Below are 15,001 nucleotides of genomic sequence, written 5' to 3'. Positions count from 1 at the left end.
AATAATAAATTTAACGACAATGATAAAGGTAGGTGTATTCATTAGGTCTACGAGACCACATTTGCTCCGATCCTATATAATATATTGCTAAGGCACTGGTCTTCTAGGACAATTATATAGGCAGTAGCACTTCATGTCTCCTTTTGCGCTTACTTTCTCGCAAATACCAACTCCTTTCCACGTCTTAGTACACACAGATTTACACTCTTCGATAGAACATGTCAATTCTTTATTTGAAAAGATTTTATAACAATATGTTGTGTCATTCAGTGACGCTCCTATTACTGTAACATAAAAAAATATAGAATCTCAATATTCTGTTTTTATAAATCAAATATATTATCTTTGCTTCATTGATTATGTTTTTAAAAATGTATACGAGTTAGATTATAAGTTTTAACTCAATACTAATAGGCAATGCATGAAGTGGTCAATATGCTTTTATACTAATTATATTTTCACATATAGTTGACATGACATTTTCATCCACACGGTCTTTCGACATAATAGCACTTTTAGTAGTATTAATCTAGAAAACCCCATCAACCCCAGACCTCTCCCTAACACGAATACCATATTGAAGTGAATTCACTATTATATAAAGGACATGAGCCAATATTTATTGTCAATTATTTTGGGTTGGAAATTCATATTCCTAATATAGTTTCATAGTTAGAAGACAAATTGCCCTTAAGCTAACACATTAAAAAATGTATTGTAATCACCTCACTTGCTCTCTATAACAGAGAGTGGAGAATGTTAGGTGAAAAACGGAAATATCTTTAATTTTAGTATCGATATGACAGAAAAGAAGTAAAATCAATATATAGAATTTAGACTAAAAATAATAATTTTGATACATATTTTATATGAGAAAATTTAATTGATATGTTAAACAAATAATATGGTAATCATAATCAGTTTCTTTTATAATGATTATAAATATAATAAAATAATTATGAATGTTTATACAAACCTTGCACAAGAAGGATGTAGATACTTAGTATGGTTAACAAGACTTGAAAATACTTCTTCATCTAGATACCATAAATGAATTGGAATTGTTTTAAAATATAAAAAGAACGATTTACTTATATATATATATATATAGTTATATCTATTCAACAGTCATGGGTATCTAATTCAATCCAATTTAATAAAATTTTCATTTTAAGAGATCTTGTTTTAAATTACTCCAGATTTTTAAAGATAATTTATTTTCAAGATTTTTATAAGATTAAAATTTATGATTCTTCTATCATTTTTGTTGGATTTTATTTTTTAATTATTTTGAATTATCATACATATATATGATTAATCAAAATATATAAAAGTTATGCATATATTGTTATTCAAATTTTTGAGAAACAGAAATATATTACACAAAATAGATTAATGAAACAAAGTGTTCAACGTTTCACATCGGTTTAAAACTTGAGTAATGCTTGCGAGTCTATTCAAAACATGAATGAAAGGAATCCTGATCCAAGTGAGCAAAAAGCTTGACTTATTAGACGTTCAAATTCAATTTAGATAATTAAAAATACTACTCAAACATATAATTTAGATAATGAGAAATAAAGTATTGGAGTAGCATATAAGCGGTGGGAAAATGTGAAATCCATAGGGTGAAAGCCAACATCATAATAGTCAGAAACTTAAGGTCATGACAATAATATGAACTATCAACTATTGTGTTGTTCCACAAACACATAACAAATGTTTTTATCATTTATTTTAAAGACTCGTTCGTTGGTCCATCGTCCACAAACCATAATTGTGCCAATATTGCTCGCAAATACCGGTTCCTTTTCAAGTCCTTGTACATACAGATTTATATTCTTAAATAGGACATGTCCCTTGTTTATTTTAAAAAATCTTATGCCAATGTGTCATCACATTCATTGATATTTATTATCCTGTATTTCATATCCTGTAATATATATAACATAGAATCTTAGTCTTTCTGTACTTTTAAAAATAATATAACTTTGATTCATTAATTATTCTTGAATAAAAAGTATAGTTAGATTAAGCATGTACAACTCAAAATTGGATTGACTAATGTGTTTATCAGTTATTTTACATCTTTTTGATATGAGATTTCATCATATTTTTCTCCTATAAATCTCGACATATTCCATCATGTGTTTCCACTAAGATCATATAATATATAAATAAAGTTTTGGTAACAGTTTGACATGTAAAAGAAGTAAAATTGTTATTATAAAATTCTATTTTAAACTAAAAAAAAATAGTGAATAATATTTTTTGAACATATTTATTTTACATAAGATAGTTTCGTACTATTAAGATATAATATGATATTTTTTAATTTGTAATTGATTTCTTTAATAACAACCCTTCTAAATGATTATACAAACCTTGCATAAGAAGGATGTGGATAGTGAGAATGGCAAACAAGACTTGAAAGAATTTCTTCATCTGTGATAATACAATATTTGAAAGAAAGTGAGATGTTCTAAAAATTGCACAGAACATGTATATAAATATATATAGTTGTATATATTCAACATTCAAGTGTATCATATTCAACCAAAACTGATTCAATTTCATTTGAAAGGATCTTCTTTTAAAAAAAATTATTTCCAGATTTATTTCTGAGTTAATCCTACTATATTAATTGAGAATTACGTTTATAAAAGTAATATTAAAAGTGTAAAAAATTACACTAGAATGCCATTATAAATACTACAAAAAAGGGTATGATCATTAAGGGTAATTAAGACCATTGAATTAGAGTAAACAAAATATTAGGTTATTAAATTTGCTGCTAAAAAAAGATATTTAGAAATATGCATTCAGTTAAACAACTAAGATTTCTTTCTGATATAGTACCATAAATATAATCCAATTTTATACAGTTTTTTTGGATGACAACAAAAAGTAACGCAAAAAAAATCAGATATTTTTTTTTTAAATTATGAATAACAAAATAACAGACAAAATTATTTCAAATTTACTTCAAATAAAATCACGGTCTACCGTAGGTTAGTAACTAGTAGGATATTATTTTACACTAATCCAATTTTTTTGCTCGTTCAGTATATAAATTAAAACCTTTGATTATTTTCTCCATTATTGTAAAACACTAGAAATTGATTGGCCATGAATTTAATATGTTCCAGTTTATTTACTTTCATTATTTTTTGTATATCTCTTCTTTTTTTTTTTTTTGTGAAAATTTATTGTATATCTCTTATTCTTAGCTTTAAGTTTACTTTCAATAATTATTATCCATTCACAATATTTACTGAAGTTTTTTTTTTTAATCTTCGTGTCTTGTTTTTTTAAGAGTTGTGCGGCTCTCACGGGCCACATATATGATATGAAGCCAACAAATTAAAAAAAAAATAGGCCGGCCAATAGTCACTGAGTCAAAAGAAAATGTTCATATCATCATATGTTGTGTCGTTGTTATTTCTGATGAATCTGGAATCATGATATAATGACTTTATTGGTTGATAAAACATATTTGATCATAAGTCATAAAAAAACTGAAAATTTAAACAAATTCAATTTTTAATAAATTTTCCTCTCCAGAATGAAAGGGAAGTAAATTTACCATAATATATAAATAGTTTTCTTACATAAATTTATTTTGACTATATTAATTTAAACCCATTGACATTCTACAAACTCATAAACACATCATGAAATTTAATTATGATCAATCTTAGCTACAAATCTTTTGTTTGTCGAATGGGAAAATAGATTCTAACATTAAAAGAGAAAAGAAAAAAAAAAGTTATGAGAAAATAAGCGGCGGAGATGACGTTATATGGTGGCGATGGTCCAGTAGAGAGACATGTGAACGTGAGATGATTGAAAGTCTGGTTGATGAGTAATTTTTCTAATATAGAAGGGTATAATAGTAATCAACGAGTGAGATCTACACTCAAAAACGCAACACCGTCCCAAACTTCAACGAATGTGTCGGCGTCAACGACTCACTTTAACGTGAATGGTAATTTAAAGATCAACGTAAATTATTCTCTACCCGCCAGAAATCTCAGCTAATACGCAATTTTAGATCGCTGGACGCTAAAATATTAAACGACGTAACAAAAATCAAAAGGTTATATATCCAGAAAAACTAAGGATTTGCACTAAACAATTCAAGAATCAAGATTCCCTCAAGCTTCCACATATATTCGTAGCTCAAATTACATAATTAAGAAACAAAGAGAAAAGTCGTAATTTATTTAGTATTTTTTAGCAAAGGCATTGATCAAGGCTAAGGCGTTGCTAGTTCCTCTACCCAAATTCACGATCCTGGACCGGACCGAGTTCTTGATCCGGCCATCCATGATTCGACCCGCGAACCCATCGGAGCAAGTGTTGGCATTAGTCAAAGCAGCGCTGGTCCAAGTCTGAGCATTGCTCATGTGGAACCAGAACTGGTCACGACCTTTAGCACTACCACACATCTTCATTTCTTGGATCGACTTGGTCAAACGGTCAACGGTGTCATTGATCTCCTCGAGGCAGTCCCTAATGGCTTGAACCTCTCGTTTCTTGAGACCCTTGAAACGGGCCAAGCGCGAGACGAAGAGCTTTGTGGATTGGGCCTGGCTCACGGTCACGGTGAGTGCGGTTTCAGCTAGACGTCGAGGGCTTGTTTGGATGGAGTTGGCATAACCGGAGAGAGAGTTGACGCATACGGTTGGGTATGTGGTGGCTTTGCAAGAGGATTGTACGAAGTTTATTGCGCGTTTCGAAGCTCCTGCGGCTACGGGGGCTGAGGACGCGGTGAGCATTGTCGTGGATAAGAGGGTTAGAAAGAGAGCGTAGAATATTTGTTTTGCCATTGTGTTTGAAGTGTTTTTGATTTAGATAATTTGATTGTGGAGAAGTAAGGGAGTTGGGTTTTGAGATTTTATAGAGGTTTATTAGTACGTACTCTTTGGTGTACGATTGGTTTTTCGTAGGGTTTATAATATTAGTATAATTAATAGGCTTGACCTTGACTCTTGGTTCGGTTATTTTTTTCCAACTGGGGTCGATTATTAGTTGGAATTAACCAGAATATGTACTACCGCAATTATATTTATATCTTTTCTCTGTACCAAAAGTAACATGCGAATGAAAATATTAAAGAACAATTTCTAGGCCTTTCCGTAAAATTTCATCAGAATAGACTTGTGGTGTGAACACAGTTTTATCTTTTGTATTGTGAAACTGAATAACATTATCATCATTAGTCACAAATATGTGAGGATGGGGATCACGCAAAGTACGTATATCTTTCACCTTTACTTAAATATATCAAAGTATTTTATGTTCATCAGGCAACTAAACAAGAAAGAGAGAAATTGGATTGGGCGACTAATTAGTACATGAAAAAATGGAGAGTGGAGAGTGGATTTGAACCTGAAAACATTCTAATTAATTGCAACAATATGTACAATTCTAATTAGTCTGGTCCACGTCCAAATAGATGCTATGTAACCAAATTAGACGACTAATGTATCCCATTATATAATCACAAAAAGATGCACAAATTAAATTATAAAGTAACATAGAATCATAGAGGCGATGTCAATTAACTAATTCACATATAAGAATAATGTTCATTTGGCGACTAATTAAAGGTAAACTACATAAGATAACTATTGCTTCGGGTGGGCTCTCACAAAGACTGTCGGCCAAAGATATGAACTTCTTCACAATTTGTTAGATATACACACACTACATATATAACAAATTAAATAAATGAAGTTGGGAGCTGGGACTTGGTTTCACATGCACTTATCTGATATCTCAGTGCTCTTTTTTTTCAAAATTTTATAGAGTTTCACACTTAACATTTTTTTGGGTCAACTCACACTTACTTTCAATCCTCTTTCAATCGTCAAATTTAAGATCGTTCACACTTGTCTCAAAACTCTCTTTCAATTGTCAAAATTTTGGAGTTTCACATTCCGTTTAAAAATTGGAAGAAAGTTTTTTCATGGTATTAGCAATTTAACGTTGCTTTATTAAACGTCTCTTAAAATTTCTTGGTTCGCTTTTCGTACCAAAGACACGTCAAATTAGGAGAAGACAACGATAGTTATATGCACGTGATGCGTCAATTGTGATCCATAAGTTTTTTAGGTCACGAAATTACCATACGGCCGACATATATCACTTTGTAGTTGATGTATTAAAAACTCAACTCTTAACATTTTATTCGACAATTTAATACTCTTACTGAACTTCATTTTTGAGTATTAGAAATGTTCTCAGAAATTAAGGCACGGCAAAATGGGGAGAATACAACGATTGTTTTATATGGGCGTGATGCGTCATGCGTAAATGCGATCCATATAGTTCTGGGGTACGGTTACTAACTTCCATACGATACCCGGCTATATAGATTCGAAACTGATATATCAAAAACTCAATTCTTATCTTTATCTATCTCATTTTATATTGTTTAAGTCGACTACTACAATATAAATATCAATTTATTAACCTGTTTTCTACATAATATAATTGTGTTTCTTCATATTTGACATAAATCGAACGGTACATGTGGAGGCCACTGCCACATGTTCACGTGGTCGTGAGTATTGATCGCATTATTTTATTTTTATGTTTTTTGACTAGGAAGTTTGATCGCGTTATTTGTCACATGCATGTCAATGTTAAACTAGGTAATTACATGTAGTGTAACACCCGCGAACCAATTTTTGGTAATTTGGTAAGAGTGTCGATCGACACCTTCTAGTGAGGCATCGATCGACACCAGCTGTGGCCCGTTTGGTCGGTTCAATTTTAATTGTCCGGTTTGCGTGGTTGGTTTAGGGAATCCCTAAAATTGAGTTTTTAGAGGTAGAAAACGACCTAGGGTCGTGTTATTTTGTGTTATTCGCCGTTTTTGAGAGAAAAGCAATTGAGAGAGTGTTCTTGAGCTTTTGGGAAGAGATTGAGAGATTCCTTGCTGTTCTTGGGAGATCTAAGGCTGGAAAGGTGTTAGAAGCTTGCTAGGAGTGAGGGAATTCGTTCTTGTTGGTCAGAATCTTCTTGAAAGAGGTAAGTGCATGATCATGGCTTATCTAAGCTAAGATCTCTAGATTCTATGTGATTTGGTGCTTATGTGGTTGTTTCTTTGAGTTCTCTATGGTATTTCGTCACTGTCTGGACTGGGTTTGGCTTCTGGGAGTGCATGGAGCGGATTGGAGAAGATTGGAGGCGAGATTCAGAGTTTCTGATCGAGGGAAATCGCTGCTCGGCATCGGTGTCGGTCGACACCAGTTGGGGTGTCGGTCGACACCAACGCGAGGACGGCTCGGGACTTTGGCGAGTGTCGATCGATGCCATGTGGAGGTGTCGGTCGACACAAACTAGGGTTTTCGGGAGTGTCGGGCAGGGTGTCGGTCGACACCATCTGGTGTCGGTCGACACCCCTCTTCCAGTTACGATGGATGTTGCATGCTTGGTTTATTGCCTGGTTTGTTTTATTGATTGTTGTTTGTGGCATGTAGAGATCTTATTGCTTGTGTGTATAGCCCAGTAGATGGGAGGATTGCCTCACTAAGTATTTGTGATAATACTTATGCATCTCAATTGTTGTTTGTGGTGTGCAGGTAAAGGCAAAGTGTGATCGTGGAATCAAAGGCAATGAAGAGGAGGATGTTCTAGGGACTCGGTTGATTGGTTACCTGGCATTGTTAGGTTGCTAGAATTGAGTCTTAGAGCATTGTTAGGATTGCTGGTTATTTGATTTATGCTGTTTGGAATTAATACTGGATATTAATTATTTGGTTATTGGTTTTTTGTTTATTGGATATATATTGGTATGTTGTTCCGCTGTTGGTTGTGAATGTGGTAAAGTGGCTAGTGGGTATGGGACCACTAGTTGTAGTTATTTATTATATTATATTTATTATTTATTATCAAAAAAAAAGGGTCGGTCGTTTCATTTTGGTATCAGAGCCCTTACGGTTCTAGGTTTTGGGTTCACTAGGTTTCTGTTGTAGATGTTTGGGATTGCATGTCTGGATTGATTATGTGAGTTAGTCAATTGTGTGTGGTATGGAGTCCTAGAACATCCTCTTCGAGCCTACAGTGTGATTCCACAGTGAGTTTGTGTTCTTGTGTTTTTGTGTTATGTTAAGATTGCTTGTTAGCCTCTGTTCTTGGAAGTGCATTGGTTAAAGGTGTTTGAGTTGTTGGTCGTGGACGGGGACGTGGTCGTGGTCATGTTCGAGCGGGTCCCAAGGCCAGCGAGTGTGGGGTCCAGAGGTCCACGAGGAGGTACGTCAGAGGGTCGCAAGCGTATCAGGAGGGACCAGAGGGGGTTAGCCGGTGAGCGTGCCGGGGGTGCTGGGAACACAGAGGTGGGGTTGCAGCGGGTTTAGCCCAGGGTCGAGATGATCGCTTGGTGGATCTGTTGGCGTGCTGGTGGAGCGGTTACCGAGAGGGGTACCAGGGCAGGCTCCAGTTGTACCGCATGTGGCGGGATGCAGCCGAGGGCTGCTGATGTTGAGGACTTTCCTTCTTATGTTAGGAGGGTGGAGCGGTTGTAGATGACCGGTATGAGATTATTCTCAAGGGGTATCGGGCCTAGAGAGGCGGATAGGGGGATATATGCAGTTAGAGCAGATATTTTTGCAGCTTGGTGGTTAATCCAGTTGGATATTATAAGTTGAGTGGGCAGGTGTAACATTGAAATGTTATACTCGGACCACATGAGGTACTCTGTGTCGAGAGATGTTTATAGTCATTAAGGATTGTTGCTCCTAAGGGGATGGTGATTCCCCTGAATACCGATAGCTCGAGGGGCTGAGGGCTCCGAGAGTGGCAGAGGGGATGATGTTCCCCTGAGGGGATGAGTAGTTCCCCTGATACCGAGATCTTAAGGATTGTGGTCCAAGAGTGAAACGGTATAACTCGAAGACGCTGGTCTGAGAGTGAGATCGGTATGGCTCAAAGGTTGCGACCTAAGAGAGGAAGAGTTGAGAGCAAGTAATGTATAGAACGTGAGTATGAACATAACGACGGAATGTAGACCTCGAGAGTGATGATGGTTTAATCTTCGATTTTAGGATTATGTTGGCCGGTGGGCCAGGGTTTTATGACCGGAGTGGTCAAGAATGTGTGGCTGATGTGCCAGGATTGAATGGCCGGTGGTGCTGGAGTCCTGGGAAGGAGAGCTGCAGCAGATATGAGCCGGTAAGGGCATGGTTGCCAGGTACATAAGATTCACGAGAAGCCTTCATGGCAGGATAAACTAATCGTTGCGACGATGGTAGATGAAGTTCATTGGAGATGGACAAGGTTACTAGATTTAAGGTTTTGGTAAGCTTGCTGGGGGGAAACAAGTCAAGTAGGTTAAGTTGGCGGTCTGCAAAGCATTTGATATAGTGAATCGGAATATGCGAACGTATGGTACTTGTTTGTTTTATTACGCTCGTATTGATGATTTGCTGTGGAGAATAGCTAAGCGGAAAGCTAATTTTGGATTAATCTATCTTGTGGAAGTTTTCCCTAAGAGACAAGTTACTAGAGGTTCTTGGACAAACAAGAGGGTTGACTAACGTACCAACAACGTTTATAAGATTGATGAACAGTGTGTTTCAAGAGTTTCTGGACGTGTATGTCATCATTTTCGTCGATGATATCCTGGTCTTTTCTAAGAGTCCTAAGGAGTATGCAGTGAATTTGAGGGCAGTTCTGGAGAAGCTGCGGGAGCAGTAGTTGTTTGCTAAGTTGAGCAAGTGTAGCTTTTGGCAGCGTGAGATGGGTTCTCTGGGTCACATTGTTTCTGCAGAGTGAGTTTCTGTAGATCTGGAGAAGATTCAGGCTATCAGGGATTGGCCTAGACAACAGAATGTCACAAAGATCAGGAGTTTCCCAAAAGTGGAAAGTTTCCAAAATGGAAAGTGCTAATTATGGAAAGTTTTACGGGAGTTAGAATTTGTCCATTTTAGCGGTGGAGAGCCTGGGAGGGGCTTGTGTGTGGCCTTAATGGCGGACTTTTGAGTCAGTGTGCCCGTGTGTGGCGGTCTTTTTAGACATTGTGTGGCCTTTGTGGCGGGCTGTTTAGCCGTGTGTGGTCTTTGTGACGGGCTTTTTAGCCAGAGTTTCTTTGTGACGGTCCTCTTTAGGACATTTGTGTGGCCTTGGTGGCGGTCCTTTTTAGGACATTTGTTTGGCCTTTGTGGCGGGCTGTTTAGCCAGAGTGTCTTTGTGACGGTCCTTTGGGACAGATGGTCTTTGTGACGGTCCTTCGGGACAGATGGCCTTTGTGGCGGGCTGTTTAGCCAGAGTGTCTTTGTGACGGTCCTTCGGGACAGATGGTCTTTGTGACGGTCCTTCGGGACAGATGGCCTTTGTGGCGGGCTGTTTAGCCAGAGTGCCTTGGTGGCGGTCCTCTTTAGGACATTTGTTTGGCCTTGGTGGCGGTCCTCTTTAGGACATTTGTTTGGCCTTGGTGGCGGTCCTCTTTAGGACATTTTGTTTGGCCTTTGTGGCGTGAATATGATCCTTGTGTGGTCATGGGGTATCCCAGTGACGGGATATGTGGTTGGTAGGACATTGAGATGTTTTACGCGAGCCACGGGAAGGAAACCTGGATAGGGATAGGACTCAGACGTGTTCAGAATCGTTTGCTCGTGACACTTGGGGGACTTAGGTTCTCCTAGTACCACCATATTCAGAGACTTTGTGGCTCGGGAGTATGGTTGGTATATCGACTTCGGATAATGATCCGGGGGCGTGCTGTAGGGTGGCAACCCGAGAGACGAGTTTGGACTTTTCCTTATATATTTTGGCATGCAGACTTAGGTCTGATGAGGAGCCAATAAAAACTCAAGGTTTAGGCCGAAGAGTAAAGGAAAGTCTAAAAAGTCAAGAGCAAATGACGCCTGGAACGTGAGTCTATCGCCTAGAGGTGACCTTCTGTAGCTCGGTCGGAGGAGTGCAGGCCGTGGAGACGGTTGCACGGGAGTCCTTGACTGATGGTTGTTCGAGATTCAAGGACGAATCTAGATTGGTGGGGGAGAATTGTAACACCCGCGAACCAATTTTTGGTAATTTGGTAAGGGTGTCGATCGACACCTTCTAGTGAGGCATCGATCGACACCAGCTGTGGCCGGTTTGGTCAGTTCAATTTTAATTGTCTGGTTTGCGTGGTTGGTTTAGGGAATCCCTAAAATCGAGTTTTTAGAGGTAGAAAACGACCTAGGGTCGTGTTATTTTGTGTTATTCGCCGTTTTTGAGAGAAAAACAATTGAGAGAGTGTTCTTGAGCTTTTGGGAAGAGATTGAGAGATTCCTTGCTGTTCTTGGGAGATCTAAGGCTTGGAAGGTGTTAGAAGCTTGCTATGAGTGAGGGAATTCGTTCTTGTTGGTCAGAATCTTCTTGAAAGAGGTGAGTGCATGACCATGGCTTATCTAAGCTAAGATCTCTAGATTCTATGTGATTTGGTGCTTATGTGGTTGTTTCTTTGAGTTCTCTATGGTATTTCGTCACTGTCTGGACTGGGTTTGGCTTCTGGGAGTGCATGGAGCGGATTGGAGAAGATTGGAGGCGAGATTCGGAGTTTCTGATCGAGGGAAATCGCTGCTCGGCATCGGTGTCGGTCGACACCAGTTGGGGTGTCGGTCGACACCAACGCGAGGACGGCTCGGGACTTTGGCGAGTGTCGATCGATGCCATGTGGAGGTGTCGGTCGACACAAACTAGGGTTTTCGGGAGTGTCGGGCAGGGTGTCGGTCGACACCAGTTTGGTGTCGGTCGACACCAGATAGTCAGTGTCTATCGACACCATCTGGTGTCGGTCGACACCCCTCTTCTAGTTATGATGGATGTTGCATGCTTGGTTTATTGCCTGGTTTGTTTTATTGATTGTTGTTTGTGGCATGTAGAGATCTTATTGCTTGTGTGTATAGCCCAGTAGATGGGATGATTGCCTCACTAAGTATTTGTGATAATACTTACGCATCTCAATTGTTGTTTGTGGTGTGCAGGTAAAGGCAAAGTGTGATCGTGGAATCAAAGGCAATGAAGAGGAGGATGTTCTAGGGACTCGGTTGATTGGTTACCTGGCATTGTTAGGTTGCTAGAGTTGAGTCTTAGTGCATTGTTAGGATTGCTGGTTATTTGATTTATGCTGTTTGGAATTAATACTGGATATTAATTATTTGGTTATTGGTTATTGGTTTATTGGATATTTATTAGTATGTTGTTCCGCTGTTGGTTGTGAATGTGGTTAGGTGGCTAGTGGGTATGTGACCACTAGTTGTAGTTATTTATTATATTATATTTATTATTTATTATCAAAAAAAAGGGTCAGTCGTTTTCATGTAGGAAGAAGGTTAAATTCATTTTAAACTTTGTAGAGAATAAAAGCTAATCTCTTAGAGAAAATTAGCTATTAATAGGGGACAGCATTTTTTGTTTGGTACGGTTTAGGCATCATATAATATAACTTCATACCGACCCTGCCAATAACTTCTAGGATTTAAGTTTGGATGTGAAAGGTAGTTTGGATTTAAAAACATGATAATGTTTTGAGCTTTAGCTCGGGTTTTTGTTGGATTCGAGATGGGGATTCGTTTACTTTTTTTGATAATTAGACAGACAAAGCCTTCAATTTTATAAAATCTCCTTGGTCGCAACATTTACTCAAGTCCTTGTCTCAAAATCGTGGCATATCATTTCCTTACATAGTCCTCCTTATCATTATCGAGATGTTAGGTCTACTCTCATTCACTTTCTTCTTAGGATGTGAAACTCGCATTCATCAAATTTTATTTCAAGCCATGATCCACTTGCTATGGAAACAAAAAAAAAAAAAATTGAAGCTTCATGTTGCAGCCTCTCGATCTGCTACACTTCTTCCTTGTAATAAATTGCTTGGCACGACACAAACACGTCTCATTTCCTACTCATTCATTCGTATAACCGCCAAAACATCGAGAATACTCTAGTGTCACAACTTTGAAACGTTTGCTATCATTAACAAAAATTAATCCCACTAATATATTTTAACTAGATGAGGACCCGCCTGATGTGCAGGTTTAAAGTTTCATAAATTATATTAAAATTTGTTGTACGTTATTTATAATTTTTATTTTTGTTATAATACACTGATTTATATCCATTTACAAATCTTTTATGTATGTTACCATTAAAAATATTTTTTTTACACCTAAATATACTATATGTTACAAATATATTCACCCACCTAGAAAATGTTTGTATGAACACATTAAACCAACTATTTTACTTTTACTTCTGCATAGTTTTTTAATTACTAAAATTGTTGGCTCAAAAAATATTTCTAATAAAAAATATATTACATAATATACTAATCAATGATGTATCATCACAATAGTGTATGACCACCATGGAGAAAGCCCCGGCTCCGCCCACATCTCTTATGGAGAAACCTTTCGTCCAACCTCCTCCACCATGGAGAGAACCTTGGCTCTGCCTTCCTCACTTGGGGAGATAACCTTACGTCAAACCTCCTACACCATCCTTCCTTGATGAGATAACCTTATGTCCAACCTTCTACACAATAGATAGAACCTTGGCTGTGCCCTCCTCCTGTGTGGAGAGAACATGTTCACGTCTTTTCGCTATCTCAAAATGGCTTGCTCCGACAATCAATGAAAGTAAAAAACCTTTTTTCTAACGTCACAAAATATTTTGATAGTAACTAATGTTAAATTTCCCAATGTATTTATGGAAGTGTCTTTGACACACCATGATGTGGCCTCTGTCTCTGTAACGCCTCAACCGCCACCTTGCTCAGTGAGCTCATATCCACTCTCAGTCCATGTGCTCACCTTCCTAAGTGGGGCCTTCATCTATTCCTGGCTCGTGGACCCACCCATATTCGATGACCGATTTGTTACGTCTGAGAGGCTTTAAAAACTTGTTTACCGATCCTACAAATCAACAAATGATCTTTTCCTGTGTTTTGTCCTCACTCGCACAGTTCCGACAATCATTTCCAGGAAGGTCACCTATCATGAAATTCTCTCAAGACCCTTGACCGAAAAAATAAATGCATTTTGGTGAAATATGTAGCCAAAATCAATTCTTTTAAACCTTTCTACAAACCAGGGTGACACAGTCTTTGAGCTCCTATGGATCTATCAACAACGATGAATGTTTTTCCAATATATCTATCTATGTTTGTTATAAGCTTGTGTTTGATTAGTCTATTTTATTCATCCATTAGGTTGATGAGCTTCTACTCGTTATCTCTTTTTGGTATTGAATTAATAATAGTAACAATTATGTTTGCAAAATAAAGAAGGGTTTCTGACCAACTAATCAAGGTTGAGTAGAAGAAAATTAATTTGACATAATTAAAGAAACAATAGAAAATTATAAGGACAATAATATATGAATCCCAAATAATTCAAAGATGAAAATATAAATTAAATAAAATAATCTAAAAATATTACACTAAATTTTAAAATACAATATTAAGAAAAGTAGACGCATATATTAATTTTTTTTGGGTCAACATATTAATCTTACTTGTTTTTAACTGAAAAAGAGAAAGTAGGAGAAAATTTTTGTTTAAGAAAATAAGAAAAATTTACCTTTCCATTAAAAAAAATTCACAATTAAACAAAGTTAAAAGCAGTATTTTTGAATAACTTAAAATTAAAAATAATTAAATAATATATAATTTCGAATTTCATGATATATATATATATAATATTCTTATAATTATTTAAAAAAACTCTGTATTTTTTTATAAATTCCGTAATTTTTGATAATTATCTTTTTACATTATTAATATTTTTTAAAACAAAATATTTTATTTTTGTTGTAATCAAATTTTTCCTATTAAATATTAACCTTTACACATGTCAAAATCTGAGATTAATAATTTAACACATGTCAAAATTTTATTAGTGGCTAACTTTCAAAACCCAACTTTATATAATAAGATATTTTTGGAGTTGATGTTAACTGTACTATAAAGTATAAACCAAAACACAAAAAAAGAAAAAAAATGTAG

General features: G+C 36.5%; 1 protein-coding gene and 1 long non-coding RNA gene across 2 annotated transcripts; both read right to left on the bottom strand.

Moving 5' to 3' along the window:
• Nucleotides 1-1,620: 1,620 nt before the first annotated feature.
• LOC147938619 (uncharacterized) lies at nt 1,621-2,679 on the bottom strand. The gene is made up of 2 exons (XR_015565031.1): nt 2,385-2,679; nt 1,621-1,933 (listed from the first exon to the last, which is right to left on the bottom strand). It is a non-coding gene; the product is annotated as an uncharacterized LOC147938619 (long non-coding RNA).
• Nucleotides 2,680-4,138: 1,459 nt separating this feature from the next.
• On the bottom strand, nt 4,139-4,899 carry LOC104711196 (pectinesterase inhibitor 11). Its single transcript, XM_010427877.3, has one exon. The coding sequence runs from the start codon at nt 4,830-4,832 to the stop codon at nt 4,227-4,229; it is 606 nt and encodes a 201-aa protein (XP_010426179.2). The 5' UTR covers nt 4,833-4,899; the 3' UTR covers nt 4,139-4,226.
• Between the last annotated feature and the right edge of the window lie 10,102 nt (nt 4,900-15,001).

Source organism: Camelina sativa, chromosome 9, assembly GCF_030686135.1.
Source record: "Camelina sativa cultivar CO46 ecotype springtype chromosome 9, ASM3068613v1".
Taxonomy (NCBI): domain Eukaryota; kingdom Viridiplantae; phylum Streptophyta; class Magnoliopsida; order Brassicales; family Brassicaceae; genus Camelina; species Camelina sativa.
The sequence above is the reverse complement of the archived record's forward strand: the minus strand, read 5'-3'. Positions and strand labels throughout refer to the sequence as shown.